At 36.8% G+C, this 21,886-nt stretch overlaps 1 protein-coding gene across 1 annotated transcript in view; it reads right to left on the bottom strand.

Moving 5' to 3' along the window:
* LOC145688219 (uncharacterized) overlaps positions 1-12,372 on the bottom strand; it is a 57,057-nt gene extending 44,685 nt beyond the window's left edge. The window contains exons 1-2 of the mRNA XM_081762124.1: positions 12,230-12,372; positions 7,403-7,515 (exon numbers count right to left, since the gene is read on the bottom strand). Coding sequence (XP_081618250.1) covers positions 7,403-7,515; positions 12,230-12,357 — 241 coding nt within the window. The 5' untranslated portion in view covers positions 12,358-12,372. The remainder of the gene's footprint in view (positions 1-7,402; positions 7,516-12,229) is intronic.
* Between the last annotated feature and the right edge of the window lie 9,514 nt (positions 12,373-21,886).

Consider the following 21,886-nt stretch of genomic DNA (forward strand, 5'->3'; position numbering starts at 1 on the left):
AAAATACACTGCTAAAGAGGGCATTTCCCTGTAGGTTAGGAATGTATTGTCCGTCATTTAGTGTTCATTCCCTCCAAAAAATTCAGCCTGGAATCCTAAAAGACATGTCACAGGAACCTATGTACCATAGCTCTACGGTGGATGCCTCCTCCTATTTCAATTCTTTAGAATCTTACGACAAAATAAAAATTAAGAGAAATGTAAAATCTGGAAAATCAGTAGTTTTGAAAACACGTCAGTCTATAAAAACGGAAGATGGCGGTTTATGCAAATGAACTACGATTCAACCATCTTGTTTTGCACCATTTTGAAGATATTAAGAATTAAATAGTTTATAGAAACAAGTTTCTTGCCTAACGAAATCGACATTTCGTATAACAATATTAAAAAATCATTAAAAGGAAAGAATAGTTTTTACATATATGCAAATTTCGTGTCCACCATCTTGTTTTCCGCCATTATGAAAATCTTCAGAACAGAGCAAGTGATATAAGCGAATAGCTCGCATCCGAAAACCCTAGGTTTGGTGTCAAAATATTGGAAATCCACCGCAAAAAATGGAAGTTCTTGTATAGAATAAGAATTTGGAGTCCACCATTTTGTTTTCGCCCTTTTAGGCACTGTCCCCCAAATATTCAGCCTGGCATCCGGCAATGCGTGTTACAGGGATCTATGTACCATGACCCTACGGTGGATGCCTTCTCCTAACACACAAATGCCATCCGTTCATTTTTTATTGCATTTCCGAGGCTTGGCTGGCTGACTAAAAAGGTAAAGCACATAATTTTCAGAAACCTCTTCCAAGTGTGACAACGTGCAACTAAATTCGTTAACATTATCCGCTGCAACAACAATAATAATAAAAATATCCTTTGTACTAAAACTAAGTCACTGGATCTAAATGAGTATTAAACAAAATTCCTACCTTCTCTATATGTATGTCATTAATATTTCATATATCATGACAATCATTGCCATCAACGGTCATAACACCCAAACTACTAAAAACAAAATATTAATGGAGAGCAACCCAGGCAACTGAGAAGCAAATCGAAGTTAACGAAGTACAAAATAATGGCACCATCCGCTCCCCTATGACAATATGATTATTTGAGTGGGATGCTGAGAATTTTGTTCTAGTTTCCACTTTAAAGTTCCATTTCCTCGGGAATGGTAAGGGAGTAAACGTAGCTATCGCGAAGCAAACCAAGTACATCCGTTCCTCTTTGAAATTATTTTCAATTCGAGGTGCTGGGACTACGTTTTCCTGAACCACCAGTTTAATGTTCCATTTTCTCGGGAACAGCAGCGGAGCAAATTGAGAAATTGCGGAGAAAATGGGAGCAAATGAAGTAGAAGCGAATGCTACCATCCGTTCATCTGTACCATTGGATGGGGGGCCAAAACCATGTTGCTTTTGCTCCTCCACTTTAAAATTATATTTTCTCGCGAACGGTAGGGGAGCAAACGGAGAAACTTCGGAGCAAATGGAAGCAAACGAAGTACAAACGAATGTCACCATCCATTCCTCTCTGCTATTGGGTGGCGGGGAGGCTGGGACCATGTTGTTCTGGCCCCCCGACTTTAAATTTCTATTTTTTCGGGAACGATACGGGAGCAAACGGAGAAACTGCGGAGCAAATGGGAGCAAACGAAGTACAAACGAATGCCACCATCCGTTCCCCTCTGCGATTATTTTTAGTTGAGTGGGGGCTGGGATGAGGTTGTTCTGCCCCCCCCCCCCACTTTAATGTTCCATTTTCTCGGGAATGGTAAGGGAGCAAACGGAGCTACTACGGTGCAAATGGGAGCAAACGAAGTACAAACGATTGAAATTGTTTTCGAAGAATTGCGTGATGGTGGGGGGCCAGGACTACGCACGCTAAGAAACGAGCATTGTAGCATTTTCCCCTTACTCTCTCCCAATTTCCTTCCGTACATCCCGAAAATTTTATATAATTTGGTTCTGACACAAACTAGGGATGTGAGTGTTGTTTTACCTACTATTTATGTGAGTTGGTTGCATTTTTATTAGCGAATGGTAATTGGGTGGTGTAACTTGAGTGTAATGCGTTCCGTGTTAGAAGGATAAGAGCGTAGCTACTTACTGGGTCCGATTCTCCGATAGTATATCTTTTGTATTATCAAACAGGATTGAAAAATATTTTCCGTCGTAACTATTCTAGATATTGAAACGAAATTTGGCATAAGCATTACATTTAGACCATAGTATTTTTAAAGGTGGATTATCCCTTATTTATAACAATTTCCCGTTTTTCGTACATTATGAATACATGTGCAGGATAGCATTGGGAAGCTTGTTTCATTCTGAACAGAATGACGTACGAACTATGATACTCTGATATACAGTACTGTGCTTAGAAACTTTTATTTTGTATATTCTAGTTTTCACCCTATTTGTATATGAAATTTGGAACTCTCAAACAGGATTGAGAAAATGTTTCTCTTAACTATACTAGATATTGCAATGGAATTTTATATACATTTTGTATAGGCCGTTCAAGGTAGATTATGTTAGAGTACCTGTATACAAGGCTATTCTAGGGGCCACCAAATTATAAAAGAGCGAATTCTTCCCCATTTTATCCCAAATTCCACTTCTCCCACATCATGCACACGATACCATTTGAAAGCTTATTTCACTCTGAAGAGAATTCCGTATCAAAAACGATACTTAGATAAATAGTACTGATGTAATAGCTATAGAAAGTCAACATCTTCCTAAAAGAATGAACGAATCTACAAAGATTAACTGGTTTTAAAAGGAAATAAAAAGTTTTCTTTTAAAGAATTGAAATGTTTTGGGTTTCGTTTTTCTAAATCTCATTTTCAGTTGCCAATTTGCTTTCTTACAATATATATATTTTTAACAATGAAATGAAATCCTTCAGTTTTACGTCCCACGTTATGCTGGCTATGCTAAAGGAGACTGTGATGATGAGAAATGAAGGAAACGGTGGAATGAAGGAAGTGGTAGGAAATGGGAGAACCCCGAAAAAAAACCCAAGTACACGGTGTTTATCCACCACAAAGTTCAATTGGCGCGAGCTGGGATCGAACCAAGGATCCCATGTACCACAGGTGAACGTTCTACCACTGAGCCACCGCGAATATATATATATTACGATCAAAATGTCTTTAATATGCGATAAGCGTATTACACATCACATATTCCACCAAATACGCAAAAGAATTCGAGTTTCCCAGACTTCCCTTTTAATGCAACTATTTTTCGTTGTAAGGTGTGTAATTATGCAGGTATGGTGTTGAGAAAATGGAAGTAGATCTTGACTAATTTCCTTTTCTAACTCAGACGTTTGTGGTGTTTTTTTTTTTTTTTTCATTCAAATTATGGTCACAAGAAAAGATTTCGTTTCCTTTTTAATGCAACTATATTTCGTTTTGTGTGTATAATTATCCAAATATACTGTTGAGAAATCCTTTTCTAGGCGAAGCACTTCCGATCTGTAATTAACTGACACATGTGGAAAGACATTTTATTATTTGTTTGCAATAAGAGAGTATGTACTACAGAAACAAAACGCAACTTAGTCACATTGGCTTTTGTCTCAGATTACAGTTGATCACAGTTTACGCGAATTTCATTGAACGCGAATTAAATTAGTTACGTATTATTCCCAAACATATTTTCAATGGTATTTTGTTTTGGATGGAGATCACATCTGATAAATACATATTTAAAGCCAATTCTCAAACTGGGCTTCTACTGTGAAACATGATTGGAGAAACTAATTATGATCTCATTAAAGTTATCTATTCAATGCAAGTTTTAAAGTATATTTTTCGAGTTTTTTTTTTTGGGGGGGGGGGGAATTCTAATCACCCTGAAAGAATCCCACTCATGTTCGATGAGATTCAAGTTTGTGTAAGTCAGGTCAAATGTAAGCCAGACCTTTCGCCGAATATTCTCTCGTTCCAAGAGCTCCACCACTTGCGCTGTTTGATGTCGCCTATCATCAACCATAAAGAATGAATTCGGAGGCGATTGCACACTTTGCATTAAAAAAAAGAAGAAAAGAAAAGCATCGTGTAGTTAGGCCATTCAATTTAAACCTTATGTCATAATCAGGTCTGGTAAAGAGACCTCCCCTTTCTCCTCCCATACTAAAATCAGAAAACAACATGAACGCAATTCTAATTTCAAAATACGAGATAACATGAAAGAATAAAAGCAAGGAACAAGTTTCATAAGTTGATAGAGAGAGATACCTTCTTGCCTGCTGCACAATGTAGTGGCCATTAGTTGGTCTAGCTGACTGTAGTCGACCACTACCTCTTCTTTGCACAGCGTTGCCTGTGATTCGGAAAGCTACCCATACACATAAAACAATGCTGTAGGCAATACCAAACTCCTGGGTCACTCTCGTCACACCCTGTCCTCCTTCCAGCTTCTCGATGATTCTTCTGTGTGAAGTCATCCAAATAGTGTTTCCGAGCCATGGTGTTGTAACACAAGTAGCAGGGTTGGCTGGTTTAAACCACCTGTTTTTTTTTTTTTTTTTTTTTTTTTTAAACCAACTGGTTTAAACCAAAAAAACGAAAAATGTTCGTAGAAGTGTAAATGTTCGTAACACACATTTGTGGGGTATCACGTTTCACTCCCATATATTATTAATACAGTGCGTCCCACTAGCTTTCGAACCCGAAAAAAACGTTATAATTTCCGAACAAATATACATAGGAAAATAAAATTAACAATACACGTACCTTGTTTCATGCTGAATACATGACCGTCACAGCAGGTGCTGAAAGTGTCCCCCCTGGACGTCAAGACATGTTTGTACACGGCGTTCCATATTGTGAAAAGTCCGATGTAGAGTCTCCACTGTGATCTCATGAATTGCATTCTCAATGTTGTTTCGCAACTCTTGCAGTGATCGTGGGTTGTTTCTGTAGACACAACCTTTAAGAAAACGCCATAAGAAGAAATCAGGTGGTGTCAAATCCGGGAATCTTGGCGGCCACAATTCTTTGGAGATTATCTTGTCACCAAAAAAGGACTCAATTTCTGCCATGGCCACGTTGGAAATATGGCATGTTGCTCCGTCTTGTTGGAAATAACCGCGACGCAGTTCTTGATCGTCCAGCTGAGTCACAAATTCACTGAAGATGTGTAAGTAAACTTGTGTGTTTACTGTATCTTCAAAGAAGATGGGTCCAATGATACGCTGTCGGGAAATTGCATACCAAACTCCCACCTTCAAGGGATGAAGTGGAATCTCATGGTATACATGCGGATTTTCGGCGGCCCACACCCGAGTATTCTGCGAGTTCACATAACCGGAGAGATGGAACCAACCTTCATCTGTGAACCAAGTATAGTCTAGGATTCCTGGATTGTCATGCAACAAAGCTTGCAACCAACGACAATACATCAAGCGCTTTTCCCAATCTGTAGTCTTCAACTCCTGAACGACTGTAACACGATATGGAAACAGCTTGGCTCTTTTGGCGGCTCTTTGCACAGTTGACTTTGACATCCCTACCTCTTGTGATAATCGACGCAGGCTCTTCTTAGGGGACTGCAAAAGACGTTGCCGCACATTCTGTACTGTCTCCTCACACATCCGGGCACACGCGCCTCCATGTCCCGTAAGCAACGTTCCTGTTGTTTCGAACTTGTTCACCAAATGATGTATTGATGATTTCGATGGTCCTTTACGGCATCCAAATTCACATTGAATCCCGATATCCAATATTTTTTAACAATGAACACGTGTTCCTGTACGGTGTACAGAACCATCCTCGCGATGCAGCGACTCGAGTCACACTAACACACGCGCACCACGCCAAGCAGCACTTCCCCTGGCGCCACCTATCGCCTTGACGTCTTTGACGTGTGCGCTTCTGTTCAACCCTTTCTCGTGTTTAGCATGAAACAAGGTACGTGTATTGTGAATTTCATTTTCTTATGTACATTTGTTCAGAAATTATAACGTTTGTTTCGGGTTCGAAAGCTAGTGGGACGCACTGTATTACATTCAGACTTAAAATTCCTCATTCGTAACTCAGAGATTATACTACAAAAGCAACATTTTTTTATGATTTATGAATGTTTGTTTTGTGACTTTTTTATAGTTTGTTGTTATTGTTATGCAATTGAAATCAAAGAAAAATTCTAAATATTGTTTCACTTTAATAATGTTTACTATTGACAAAATACATCGAAATGCCGTAATTTGGGGGTGAGAGGTTCATACAAACCCCACGAGAGGCATTTATTGAAATCAGAAGTATCTTTGGTATCTACGTATAAATAGGTCAGAAACAAAGTGGACTTAAATAATTTGTATCTTTATTCACTTTTCTTATTGATATGCAAATTAAGTCGTTGTATTTGTTTAACTTGGACTAATAAAAGTCGTAGTGAACTAACTTCGATTAAATTAGTTCTTCTGTACTGTGCAGTATTTTAAAATTGTCCATATGTAATTCTGTATAATGGTTTCAGTTGTGCAACTGTTTATCTTTTTGTCCTCCTGAAATGACTCTTGACAATTATAACAAGTACGTAAAGATCTGTAAAACGTATTTTTGTCAGGAGTCCTTCGTGAGTGAGTCGGCAGACGTATCGCATTTGTGGCCAATCAGTCCTGGTTTCGGGTTCCGCTTTAAGCTTATGTGACCCCTTCCAGCATAACCCGTTTGTTGTATAATAACACCAAGGCAAAACAAACCTATTTCTGTCTATATGTGATATAAATACATAGAGCAAATCATTTAAACCAAAAAAACCGGGTTTAGACAAAAAAAACTGCTTTTTTTGTTTTTTCAATAAGAACCATGTTTTTTTTTCCAACCCTCCGACTGACACACCATCAGCAGACTCATTCGGTGCTATGGTCACACTGATGTCACGCTGTCAACGTCTTGCTTCTGTACACGTATGGAAGAACTCTAGCAATATGCTGTTCGACTTGCATTGATCTACAACGACTACGCAATACTTCATGTTTAGTTTAGTTTTTATGTTTTGTACACCAGTGTATATTGCTTCAAGGACAAAAACAACAATTTTCTCAAGGCAATCGCATGTTATAGTGAAATATGTTATGTTCAAAGCATAATTTGTAAGGAAACTACGGGTATAAATTTTCAATAAATGGCCAATACCAAAAGATGTCTCGGAAATATGCTGACACATATTCATGAAACTATAAATATCCGACAGGTCATAGGTATACCGTTCAATGGTGAAAGTGTTTTTTTTTTTTTCCCTATTTAAAAGCATGTTTGAAATACTTTCTAATACAAAATTTGAAAGAAACGTCAACTGTCTTTCTCTGAAAATCAAAACTTTTCATATTGGCCCTTTTAGATCAAAGCCACAAATATATATATAAGATCAAATAACACTTACTCTCGACTCTGAGTCTGGTGTTGTCCTTTATCAATTTCTCAAACAGCTGCTCAGCTTTTAAAAAGAAACTTTTCAATGCACCACGCGCGAAGTCATAGTTCAGCGAAAACTGCCTGGAAAGTAAAAACAAACATGTATAATTGTAATGAAGTTTTAAATTAATGCATAACAAGAATTAAAAGATATCTTTTTCAAATCTAGAAGAGGGCTTTCGAATAAGCAAGTCTCTCTCGGTTGTCGAGTTTATATATTTTAAGAAAGGACTAAATTTAGATGATCCGCTTGTTTTTGTAGTAAGATGGGAGATGGATACGTCTGCTTGTAGTTGTGACCATAAACTAAAGAAAAAATATGCCTATAATCTCAGATAATTATGAAAAGTGAAATTTTTGAGTTTAACATCCCACATTTATGCCCTTTAGGCTAAGGAAGAGTATGAGATAAGTGAATAATGAAATTGACAGAATGAGAATGAGAGAGGAAACGGGAATACCCAGAGAAAGCCTACGGACGCGCTGTCATCCACCACAAACTTGTTTGGCTGAGGATCGAACCTGGGATCCCACGCACCAGAGGTAAGAACTAACACTGAGCCACCGTATCCCACAAGATAAGTGTGTGAACCAAGAAACCTTTGCTCCTTCTCGTTTTGCATCTGCGATAAAATAACAGTGTCAAAACAGGCAACTACCAGCAGCATTCATTTTGTTGTAAGAAAAACAGAAATCATCCTGTAGGCGCGGGAGACCCGGTTTTATTTACCGATGGGAGCTCATATGGTTTGGATCTTACTCTAAGCTGTAATTCTACGTCTTATTTAGCTTCCAGAATTGTGTACAATTAGTTCTCCAAATTAAACGTGTCGCATATTTCTGAGTATTTTTTTTAACTCGTCTATTCATACTTGTTGTTACCAGTGTAGCCGGCCAATTTAAACTTTTACTTATAATATACTATAATTTTTAATTTTAACTAGCTGGACCTGCGCTCTCTACACAGTGCATCATTCGCATATGAGCATGAATCTCCGTGTCATTCCTCACAACATCTGTACATGTCCCTTTACAGACACAAGTGAAAGACGTCTTGATAAAAATCGACAAGAGGTACCACAAAGAGAAGATTTGTTTCGATTATTTTTTTCAATATCTCGCACCGTTTGCAAGATTTCAGCCTACTTCCAACTGGAGTTTCCAATTCATTTCATATATGACCAGTGTCTTCTTTCTTCTTGCATGCAGTATGTAATAAGCATAATTTTCGAGACCTCAATGTCGAAAGGATCAGAGATAAACATGGAATCGTGTGTCTTGCCGTTGTTAGAGTTTTGTAAATATAAGCGTAACAGTCTTTCTCTCTCTGTTACTCATTTAGTGCATTTATCCCAGCTTTACTACGACAAATCACAATTCCATCCGCGCTTATATTTTATCGCAAACCCAAGCTGGGAAAAGACGGTTGATAAAACATAAGTACCGTAAAAAATAGAAATATGATGATTAACTTAAGCACAGATATTAACGAATAAAAATTATCCTACGACACAAATCACAAAACCTAATTAAACTGTGTAAAAAATATAATGATACTGAATATGATTTACACAAATTAAAAAGACATCAAAAGATCACTAATGAGCATACAACTTTCACTAAATATCTTTTCTAAACGCGTCAACCTCTTATTTTTATTTATTTTCTTTCAATGTAAGGTGGCTGAAACAACAAATTAAAGTTTCACTTACTCACGATTAATCTTCGACCGGTCAGTTGGTTCGCTGCTAATACCACTCAAGTCCTGGTGTCGAAACCAGACTGGACGTAAAAGGGGTCCACAGAAAAGTTTCTGTACTGGAGCCGGGATAATCTTGGGAGTGTGTTGGATAATCCCAAAAGTCCAATGCAGTCCTCTACTGGTGGGAATGAGCGATCGTCCAAGCTGTAGTAATTATTCCTCCCTGTTCAATGGTTTGGAACCAGAATTTGTCACACAAAATTAAGATCGCGAACGAATGTTAGAGTGCTAACACATACATACTAGTCGCTTCACGTTAAATTTCCGCACACAATAAGAAAGATGATTTTACATGGAGGCGTAACAATCACTGATAATAAACTAAAAAGTTGGCTCTCACGTATGCAAACGGCGATTAGCATGCAAAGCTCAACCCGTACAAGGGGATCATCTATAAAAGTATAACGTATTTGCTTTATAACACTGCAACCCACTCGCCTTCGTGGGTGCCCTTCCGAGTGACAACCATGCGCTCGTGCAAAGCACTGAGGGTTCTTTTACCAAACCAAAGCTTGTATATGGTCAGCCGGGAAAATCCCGATTTTCACTCCTAGCATCGGGACCAGAATTATTGTCCAATTAGCTTTCAGTCGTAACAGTGCGTAGGTGGAAAGCGATTGTCCCGAAAGTTAGGTAAAATGGAACAGTCACCAAACATGTTACTATCACGTGAACAAAGGAACCGTTTCATGACCATATATGGTCGTAGAATCGAAGTGAGGCCTACCAACACACATGCACAGAATACCAAACTGGTGAGGAAAGCTTCGAGATTGTTCCTGTATATACGAGGCTGGGTTAAAATTAGCACTCTTTTCTAATTTCTTTTTAAATTCGAAAAAATGAGCTTCGGGTCGGCGATAAACATATAAACTTTTCTTTGGAGACAAACATATAAACCTAGCATTTCAATATATAGATACCACTTGTCCAAAACAAAACCAAACAGGAAAAGATTAGTATACACAATTTTATGTTACAACTCGTTATATAAGCTTATCTGTAAATTAGCTTTATGTGCTAAAGAAGCTTAGTGTACATAACATTATGAAAACGCAAAAATATTTCGAAATATGTAAAACTAGCGTTTTTACAGTACTTCAAACAAGATAAAGAACTCGGTGCAATTGTGTGAGACAGGATCTGCACTCGAAAGCATATGTAGTTACACTGAGACAAACCTATAAAGGAAAGATATACAAAACTTGTATGCGGGTGAACAGACCGAAATGGACTACTCCAGGCTTTCCAATGCTAATGAAAAGAAATATAGGAAATCACGACGAAAAAATATAAGAGGCTTCGTGAAGCTGTGAAAAAGAAACATTTCAATTATCCAATAGGTAGAAATAAAATAAATAATAATAAAAAAAAAAAAAAACCGTAAATCTGAATCTGCATGCCACTTTTATTACCTTTGCAGTATTATAGCATATTGACTATTTCTTAATTCGATCCACCGGTTTACTTCATTCGTTTCGTAAACTCACTAATTTTATTTCTAAAATTTAACCCTTGAAGCCAGTAATTCTTATTTTAAGTCTTTTACTTGCTACTCACACATTAATTTGCACTGCCGAATTTTCTTTTAGACCTCTGTGAAGCTGGAAAACCGGTACTAAAATATATATGTTACACATTGTGATTTTTCTAACCCTCGTTTTCAAATAGTTAGCTTAGAGATGTATATAAGATTAGGGCAAGATAGTGTTAATTATTTCAATGTTGTTTGTGTCCTTCTGTGCAATGTAGTATGTTGTGAAGAATAGCAGGTGGCCCAGTTTTAATTGTAATTAATGTAGTGAAGTGAAGTAATATTGAGGAGTAACACTATCCTAGCGTTAATGAGTGATGGAGCTGCTCTTTAATGCATGTTATGCTAATAGAAATGCATTTTTCATCAATATAAGTATGCCGCTATAGAATGGGATGGTACGAAAGAAGTATTTTTGTACGGGATTTGTAAGTGGCACTGTATGTGAAGGAGGAAGGAGTATTTCGCGGAGAGGTACATTTCGTATGATATAGTAACGTGAAAGGCAGTATGGAAATGACGCGTGTATGATAAGGCCGTGACATATCATGTGTTAATTATGTGGAACTATATAAAAATAACGAACGACAGTTATTGAAATTTTGTGAAGAATACGGTATGCTGAATAGGAGAACAGTGTGTGATAAATGTGGAAAACAAAGGAACATAATTCAGAAGGAATGTGACTTTTAACTCAACGGTGTACAAAAGTTATATTGTATGTTAACAATTGAAGCGTTGCAAGCATGAAATCACGACAAGTGCTATTGAGATTTTTATGATTGCCAAAACCCACATGTTTTTACTACCCTCGCTTACGCGTATATCCACCGTCGCAGATCCACCTGCTCCCTCCGGATGCAGACCCGCGTTAGGCGCGGGCCCTCCAGCATCGCCCTGCCCTGACTCGGTTATATAAAATTCGTGCTATTTAGTGGCCACCTAGCACAGGTTGGTTTGTAGTTTTTATGCCTCTAACGTAATGTAACTAATCTAACATAAAAATTCTCCAATTCATCCGGTAAAATTTCTAAAATTGGTCCGGCGAAACAGCAGTTAATTCCAAGAATTATTTGAAAATATGTACAAATTATTATTTAATTTGAGAATTGCACTTCTATTGTTGCATTAACCTTACTTGCATCCATCCTTGCACAAATATACAATACGGGTAAACACTGATAATCGCTACACTATATTTCCTTAAAGAGAATTCGACTATCGTTATTACGACTGAAAGAAAAAATTAAGTTGTTTGTAGCCAGTATCAATGTGCACACATTTTGTGTATCTGCGCAAAGGTAAGTGTAAGAAATATTGATGCAACGATAGAAGTGTAGTTGTCAAAGTATGTAACGATTTATACATATATCCGAATATATTACTGCCGATAATGTGTTAATATTCACAAAACAAAAACAGATTTTGTATGCAGAACTCATCTTGTATCATGTTTTAAAATAAAAATACAATAGAAAGAAAATGCATAAAAAACTTACTCTGAATCTTCTGCATCACTTCTAATTAAAACTTGTCCCAATATCAATCCAAACAGCAACGAGCATAATAAACCGCATACAACGCGTAGGAACGCCATTTTCAGCACTCTTAGTGACAATGTTGCCATGCTGAACTTTTAATATTACCACCTACTATAGTAAATATTGATCTTTCTTATTTGAGTTTATTTGAAAACTAAAATGAATATGTAAATACGAGAAGTTACCAATGACATAATATGCATAAGACAACACACTGATAAACAAATAATAGAAGAAATTACGCAAATATTATATATATATATATATAATGTACATTGATCGAAACTAACATCGTTTTACCGTGAAAGCAGTAGCGTCATTTCAGATTTTGCGGAGGGGCAAGATTGTCCACTGACATGAGACTTTCATATGTTTTTATTATTATTATTATTAATATACAATTTACTAAAAAGCATATGTTTCTAAAAGTCGACGGGGGGGGGGGGAGCAGTGGCTCCTCTGCCGTCACCATATGACGCACCTGTGTGGGAGGGGTTCAAAGGCGGCTTATTGGCTGATACGATATTCGCCCAGTATCTTAGAAACGCCGAAATACACCGCTGTCTGGTCCAAAGAACACGCAGATAGGTTACTGCAGATTAACAATAGTACGTCAAATCCCTAAATATTTCCCTAAGATTTTCTGGATTACTACTATTCTGGCGCAATCCCAAATCATTGCGTACAAACTGATATGCTTTGGAAATCATTAGATGCTATCCTCTTATATGCAACTCTTTAATCACGAAATTCGTTCTTAGTGCGTTAAAAATTGTTTTTAGGGTAGGATCTATATTTATGCATGCAGAATTACTTTGCGAGAACTGTCCTTTACTGGTATAAACACACGTCCGGGGAAGCACGTCATAAAAACAAATGACCATGCATTAAACACAAACCAAATTGTGCTAGGTGTACACTAGGGTGGGAAAGCTATCTAACAGAGTCGGGCTGACGTGGAGCAAAGGTACCTGTGCAGGAACTCGCTTGCAGCCAGTAGGCGCGTCAGCGACAGAGGGTATGCCCAGAAACAAGGATAGAAAAAAAAACACTTGATATCGCATTGAACGGCATAGGTTAGTGCACCCACATTGGTTTCACAATTGAAAATGCAGAATTCCGTACAGGTTTTCTATTTTGTGCAGTTGCAACTATAAAATACAGGTTTCTTATTTCGTGCAAGAAGACAGATTAGTAACTAGTTTTGTTCCTTTCTGTAACAAAGTTTAATATTTAATTCTCATACGGCTTACATACATAATAATGCTAGTAGTACCAAGCGAGCGTTAGCGAGTGAAGGTGGGTTAGAGCGCCGCAGGGCACGTTGTTTAATGGCTTTATTACAGCTAAATGGGAAGGCGGCCCTGGGTTCTAGAATCTTGCCCCGTCGATTTTCTCGGGATATTCCTGTATCCTCCCACAATCGCATTCCACCATTCTCCCATCATCATACACTTTATATTAATCCGTCTCTCAGTCTGAAGGGCATAGGCGTGGGACATTAAACTGAAATATTTCGTTTTATTTTGGAGTATAGTACCTATCTCACTGGCTTTTATCATACCACATTGATTAACAGTCTTCTTCTAAAGGTTACAAGTGTTCAAAATTTATGCCAAAACAGGGTATGTTACAGAATTTTATAGTGACAGTTTCACTGAAATGTGTATGGTAAGATGGAAAGGGGTTGATTTTCCACTAACTGTAAGCACCCATTGTTGCTGCGTATTAATTCAGAAGCTGAATAAAAAGGGTGGAAGACCAATGAGGTATGAGGTAGGTATGAGGTAGACCATGAGTAGAATATGAGGTAGGCGGTCTTAGAAACAAAAAATCCTAATTTTTGACCTCCATTCTCCTCCACCAGAAAATCAAAAAAATAGTTTCGTATGCGATTAGATCTTGTAAAGATCTATATGTACACCAAATTTAGTGATTTCTTGAAAATTTTACTTATTGTACCTTCAACTCCTGTTATCTTAGAAGGTTAACCTGTATACTACGGTAAATGTTTTACACCAGTATTTGTAGTGTGTCCCAAAAGAAATGCAACCCAAACTTTGAACGAGTATATTTAAGAATGAATGATAGAGACATGATTTTTGTGACAAAAGTTGGGGTTGTGTGTGGCGGTATTCTGAGAATAAAACCAATGAGACAAATACTAACGTTGAATTTTAGTCATTTTTTAACCCCTTTGGGATCCCATGGTACAATTTGTACCATACGGGTGTTTCATGGTACATTGCGTTATTTCTCTTCTATTTGAGCTTTTTCGTCCGAGTGATTTTTTTTTTTTCCAAGTCCAGAGGCCTTGTAAAAGACATTACGTAGGGTTTCAGACCGTCCTGCGTCCATACATAAGAGGTGATGACGTCATAAGTCAAAAATTTATTTTCTCATTTTCTAAGCCTATGTTCAATATTTTGTGGCAGGCTTATTTTTCTACGTAGAAGATTGAAATTTTGCACAAACATTCAGTCCACCGAGTAGTATTTACCAGATTTTTTGTTCCGATGTCAGTGCTAAAACAGGGGGGGAACCAAAGGGGCAAAGGGGTAAAAAAAATCACAAAATCCCGTTTTTCGTAATTTTCCCGCCTTACATACATGATAGGACCACGTGAGTCATACCGTCTGAAAGGCAGTTCCATTCTGAAGAGAACGACGGTCGAATTATTATCCTAGGGTAATTAGGGCCGTCTCAGTGAATTTTTATCCAAATATACTTCTGTATAGGGTAAAAGTGGGGAATGGTAGGGAAATTTTTTCTAGCGGGCCTATTTTTTCACGTAGAAGATTGAAATTTTCCACAAACATTCAGTCCACGTAGTAGTATTTACCAGAAGTTTTTTCCTATTTCTGCGTAAAAACAGGGGGGTTCTGAGGGGCAAAAGTTGAAAAAAAAGGGAAATTTTGCCCCCAAAATCCATTTTTTCAGGAATTTCTCGCCTTAGATACATGATGGAGACATGTGAATGGTACCGCCTGAAAGACAGTTCTATTCTGAAGAGAATGATTGGCGAATTATAGTCCTTGGGTAATTAGGGATGTCTCAGGAATTTTTTTTCCCTGAGATCATAGTGTTTTATGGTAATTTGGGGCATTGTGGGAATTTTTGGTACAAATTCTCTCGCCCTTACTATTCAAATTAGAAACTTGAAATTTGGCACACACATTCAGTATACCAAGTACTATTTATCAGATTGTTTTTAGATGGCTACGATCACCCCGCTTCTGGTATATGGTGTGGGCATGCAAGTGAAACCATTTGAAAGCCAGCCCTGTTCTGAAGAGAATGAGGTATGAACCATGATCCTAGGATAAATAGTAACGATGCAGTAGCTGCTTGACTGAAAGTCTAAAATATACCCCAAAAAGCCGGGATACCAAAAGGGTTAAATGACCAGAACTGTAATTCAAAAATTTGCTAATTTCTTATAATCAATTGGAAGAAACAGAAAAAGGAATTAATAACTGTAATTCTCATTGAAAACGTTTAGCACGCATCAATATTTATCGGATGGGGCAAAAATTGCATGTTGTCTTCCTGCGTTGACGACTCACCTGCAACTGGCAACCCGTACTGGCAGGAATAAATACATAGAGCTTTATTCGCAGTGGAATTTTGATTCGGGTCAGGTACTTACCGAATTTTCTGGTTCTCTGCGTGACAAGCCTCTCCCAGGAACACCTACAGTACTAACTGCAGAAACCCTTCACACTGCAGAGTTACAAATGAAAAATTCTTCCAAGAAAGTATGTTCGAGAACTTGCAGCCTGATCCGGCTTACCTAAAACTACTGCTCACAGAGCCATGCAGAAGTTGAAAATTCACCCATATAGAATTCGTGCTGTACAAGAACTAAAGGAAACTGATACTGAAGCACGAGTGAGTTACTGTCATTGTTTCACTGCTGGTTCCGGGAAGACGGGGCTATGTGTCATACTTCTAATGAAACTTCAGAAATGTTACAAGAGTTATTTGATCAAATAATTTCCACAAAACTTGTGAGCAGCCCGCTCTCCAGATCTAGTATCGCTAAACTTCTTTCTGTAGGGTTTCTTGAAGGGAAAGGTATACGAAAACCCGAGTACGATAGAACAATTAAAAAAAATAAATAAATAAAAAACAACGATAAAACAGAGGCGGAAGCAATTAGTAGGGATATCCTTCGGGAAGTTTCACGGAACATGATAACGCGCGTAAAATTATGTCTGGAAGAACGTGGGAGCCACTTTGAATACTTTCTGTAAAGTGCCTCCTTTCTTTCTTCAAGCCGGTACGGGCTGCCAGCTGCAGGTGAGTACTTATTTTTATTTATTGCTTATTTTTATTTATTATTATTATTGCAAAAAATCAATTTATTATTTTATTGGTAAATCACATTGCCCAATATGTTCGAGCATGACTTACACCTGTGGTAGTATCTTTGAAAATTGTCGCCAGAATACGCTATTTTATTTCTAAATTATGCTTTTTCTGAATACGTAAAAGGTACCCTTTAGAACTTTCAACGCTGCCAAACAAGATACCGTTTTGTCCCATCCGATAAATATTAATGCGCACTAAACAATTACATTAAAATTTACCGCGATTAATTCTTGGTACACATTGATTATATGGATCTACAAATTTGTAGAATTTACAGAAGAAATTTGTAATAATATTTAAATAGAGTATTGTGTAAATAATAAAACCATGGTGTGTTCTTATCTGTGAGGTGCTTATGTATGTGAAAATACATTACTGAAATTCAAACCTCGTATGCACTTATTCGCCCATAAGGTAAGTAATGACGGATTGACAATTTCTAAAATTTACAGAATAGATTAGTAATAACATTGTAATAGACCAGTAAGTGTAAAATCGAAGTACGTTGCATTGTTACGTCCGACACAGATTTGTACGTAGAAAACAAAAATCGAAATGTAACATGTTGCATACATTCTCCTTTATATAATCATTGATCACAGTATATATAAAGAGAAGGTGACTCAGGATACAAGTTTTTTTTTTCCTTCAGATTTGTAAGTTGAAAGGGTAACTGAAGATACCAATCACACATCTCTGTATTATGAAAGCAGTAGTTGGCAAATTTTTACTTTGACTCCAACTGTGACTTCTGTTAAGAATTATACTATAAGTACAAGGGCCACAATGTTACTATACGATGTTAAGAATTATACTATAAGTACAAGGGCCACAATGTTACTATACGAAGTTAAGAATTATACTATAAGTACAAGGGCCACAATGTTACTAAACCTATAAGAACCGATTAAAGTCACAGTTGGAGTCAAAGTAAAGACTTGCCCAGTAGTTTTCCCCAATCCTCGATTAAGCGTATTACCGTCGCTGATGCGCTTGCCCCTATAGACTCATACCCTCGCTATTGCTCGGACCCTCCTCGCCCGACTCTGTTAGGTAGCATTTACGTTTTTTTAGTGGATTTCTAGGACAGGTTGGTTGGTGTTTGTGCACCTTCTAAAGTGTATCAGTAGGTACACTTTGAGCAGAAATAGTAATCTTTTGTCTCAGGATGTAGCATTGGAGAAAAAGAATCACTGTTGTTTCTATGTAATAGGTTAGGTTATGTAAGGGTTTCTATAAATGATCTGTTCAAAGTGCACTTTTGCCGGAAGAAGTATATATTTCATGAATTTATGTATGGATCCGTATAATCAACTAGCACGAAATTATTTTTCCTGTTCCTCGTTGATTATAAGGAATTTGCAAATTAACGAATTATGCTTCTGATCATTTAAACAATTACTAAAATTCAACGTTAAGATTTATATCACTGGTTTTATTCTCAAAATATTTCCATAGATAACGCTATCTTTCGTCACAAAAATCATGTCTCTTAACATTCTTACTTCAAAAAATATACTTGATCAAAGTTTGGGTTGCATTTCGTTTGGGGCACACTGTATAATTTAAAGACGAAACTGGCGCCCAGAAGTGGAAGGGAGAAAACAACTTTTGGGGACCTGTGGAAAAATATCTATTTTAAAGTTTACTTCATTTATTCACTAGCTGAATATACCCATTCTTCACATGTGGGCTGTATTTGGAAGTCAACACCTGTGGGAGTATCACCACTCATTTCAGCGACCGCGAAATCTATGGATTTGACACTAATATCGGTCATTTAGGGTTACTTTTACATGCCTACATACAATGGTAGCTGAGATTGGAAGTCATCGCTAATGGAAGTGTCACCACTGAACTCAGCGACAGCGAAAACTATGGATTTGACACTAATGCATAACTCGGCATTCGCCCCCTACGGTGACCCCCGGCCAGCAACCGAATAAGGTGAATTTGAGAGTTAATGCGATCGGACATTTACCAATGTTCTCAGCGGCCGCGAAAACTATGAATTCGACGCTAATATAGATCATTTTCTACTACTTCTGCATGTCCTGGTAAACGCGCCCCCTGGTTCGCATTTTGACAAAAACGCTTCGCCTCGGTGTGGGGCCTGGACAAAGGTACACTTGACCAAAATTTGGTAACTCTCGGTCCACTCGTCTGGTCCCCACGCAGCACACAGATAAACAAACAAACTCTTTATTTTATTTATATTAGATTTTTTGCAAGTTTGAAATTCGCCGCAGCTACAAACAAGAGTTTTCTATTATATATATATATATATATATATATATATATATATATATATATATATATATATATACAGTGGCGGATCCAAGGGGGGGGCTATAGCCCCTCCCTTGACGCTTAGATATACACTGGATAAAATGGACCTCAATCCTGCTTTACACTGGATAAAACGGCAAAATATGGTTTAGCCCCTCCCTTGATCATATCCTGGATCCGCCCCTGTATATATATATATATATATATATATATATATATATATATATATATATATATATATATATAAAATATCGATTTAATGCCAAGGGTAATGTTTAATCCACTGATAGTACATAAAGTGTTGCTTGGCTATTTTCATGAAAATCTCGAGATGGAAACAGTGCACAATCCAGGCGGAAGAAGATTCGTCAGTCTCTAAAAGGCGAACTACGGCAAGATTTTCACCTGGACAAAGTGACCTTTTGCCGACCCTTAGTCCTAGCCTATATTTTACATTTCAGTGATTTTAATATTTAAACTCATTTTTCAAAAGGAACCCATATGTTAAACCCAGCAGACCTGGCTGTCATAAGAGAAATTCTCGAGCACTGTAAATAACCCTAAGTAAATACTCGCATAAACTGTTTGTTTTAATTAGACCGGTAGACAGCCGAAGAATGTAAGGAGGTCTCGATCTAAACATAGTTCATTCGCAAGCCTACCGTGAAAATTTCATTGGGCTACCAAAAACATTAGGGGGGACCGGGCCCCCGTGGAGAGAGACCTGCTTTTGGTAATTTCTTTTCCTTTGAATGGAACAATAATGAGGATATGCATTACTAAAGTATGCTACAACATATACACCAAATGCCTTTCCATTGGGGCTATACAATACAGAATAAGAAACACGGGGCTTCTTAAAACTCCAACAAAGCTTTTTTTTCTTTTGTTTGTTTGTTTGTTTGTTTGTTTGTGTGTGTAAGCTAGCCAAGAAGTAAGAACGCACATATAAATGAAAATTAGTATAATAATCAGGATTCTCTGTCGAGAGACATCTACGAACGTGTTAAAACTTTCAAGCAGGCAATATGAGGAAAAGCCACTCATCACTTACTCTGCACACTAATTTTTCAATTAGCATAATTCTCATAATAGTATGAGATAATATAAAATTTTGGAGAAACCATTATTTAAATAACTTACCCCACTTCATGTTTGGGAACGTGCTCGCATCAAAAGTTCTTTCTGGTGCAAAGATACATACAGCATCGTATATGTAAAACATTGACATCTCGTGGTATCCGTATGAACTATATTTGCAGCAAGGTTGGAAATTTGTAAAACCACAAAGATCGTACAGCTTCATAAAAATTACGATCCTTTCTATTAAACACCAACCAATAAATAATAATAATAATAATAATAATAATAATAATAATAATAATAATAATAATAATAATAATAATAATAATAATAATAATAATAATAATAAGGTGCAGGTTTACTGCACGGATCCACAGATTGTAAAATGTACAAAAAATTGGAAAACTCTTTAATTTGCCCATTTTATGTAGAGTACAGAACCGAACAAACTCCTGCAGGGCTTCCAACCCGTTCCTACTAATACTACTATTACTAGTACTATTTATACTATGGATCCGTACAGTAAAACTGCACGAATAATAATAATAATAATAATAATAATAATAATAATAATAATAATAATAATAATAATAATAATAATAATAATAATGTTTGAAATATGTTTATTGGAAACAAACTGCATTACAGCCACAGGTGCCCCGAAGGAAAAAAAATGTGTTTACAAGCATAGGGCGCATTCAAATAGAATTAACAACATACAACTGATTATACAAAAATAGATGAAATGGATAAAATGTTAGTTCAGAAAAATGCCACAGTATAATATATTAGTAATATACAAATATATATATATATATATATATATATATATATATATATATATATATATATATATATATTAGTAATAATAATAATAATAATACTGTGTAACTTTTGAATTGTTGAACATTTATTTATAAGGTCAAGAGAAAACTTGAAATAAACCAATGACCACATCTGACAATGAAGCAGAAAAATGGCATTTAAGTTTGTGATCAGGGGCGCCGGAACCGGAGGGTAAGGGGGCAGCTGCCCCCCTAAAACTTTTAGAGGGTACAAAATACTCGTTTTGCCCCCTCACTTTCAAACTGTAAAAACATCACACAACAGTGATTATATGAACTATATTTTGCTAATGTGAAAAAATTCTCTATTCCAGATTCATCTTTGTCTTGGAGACATGGGACCGGGCGCTTTTTCTGATCCCATGTTAGAAACATTTAGGAAAAAAATTAAAAATTCTTATTTCCTTTAGTCCACATTCTCGAAACTCTGTAAATTCTTTAAAAAATTGTTGTTTAAGTAATCGTAAGTCTGCAATGTGAAACGAGTCATTGAGCGAGATTTTAAAGTTTAAAAATATAATAGTTTAAATAAGTAACAGGACATTTAAATACATTTTCTATAAAGTGAAATTAATGTTCTTACAAACAATATGCAGAGTGCAGTAAGTTTTATAGTGAGGAGTAAAAATGTATGAGGTAGGATTAATAATTCAGAACACATGAAAAATGCGAAGTGCCTTGTCGTTCCGTTTGTTTAAGATATGAGTGCAGAAACAGAACACCTATTTCAGCTCTGCTTTCCGACCCAGTTCGTAAACAACAAGAATAAGGAAGACAGTCCCTGCTTGTAATAATTAGTAGTCTTAGATATTTAGCTCACAGCGGTCAAGCAATCAGTGGACATACGGGTAATTTGATGTCGCTCCTGGATGAAAGCAAAATGGATGTGCCTGTTCTGAGCCAATGGATTAATCGACTGGATAACTGGCTTAGTGCTGATTGAAATAATGAAATTTTGATGATTATGACACATGCAATACAGACAGACTTTTTAGAAGAAGTTAAAGAGTCTCAATATTATGCA

The sequence above is a fragment of the Thermobia domestica genome, chromosome 6 (assembly GCF_964235325.1).
Source record: "Thermobia domestica chromosome 6, izTheDome1.hap1.1, whole genome shotgun sequence".
In the NCBI taxonomy this organism is placed as follows: Eukaryota; Metazoa; Arthropoda; class Insecta; order Zygentoma; family Lepismatidae; genus Thermobia; species Thermobia domestica.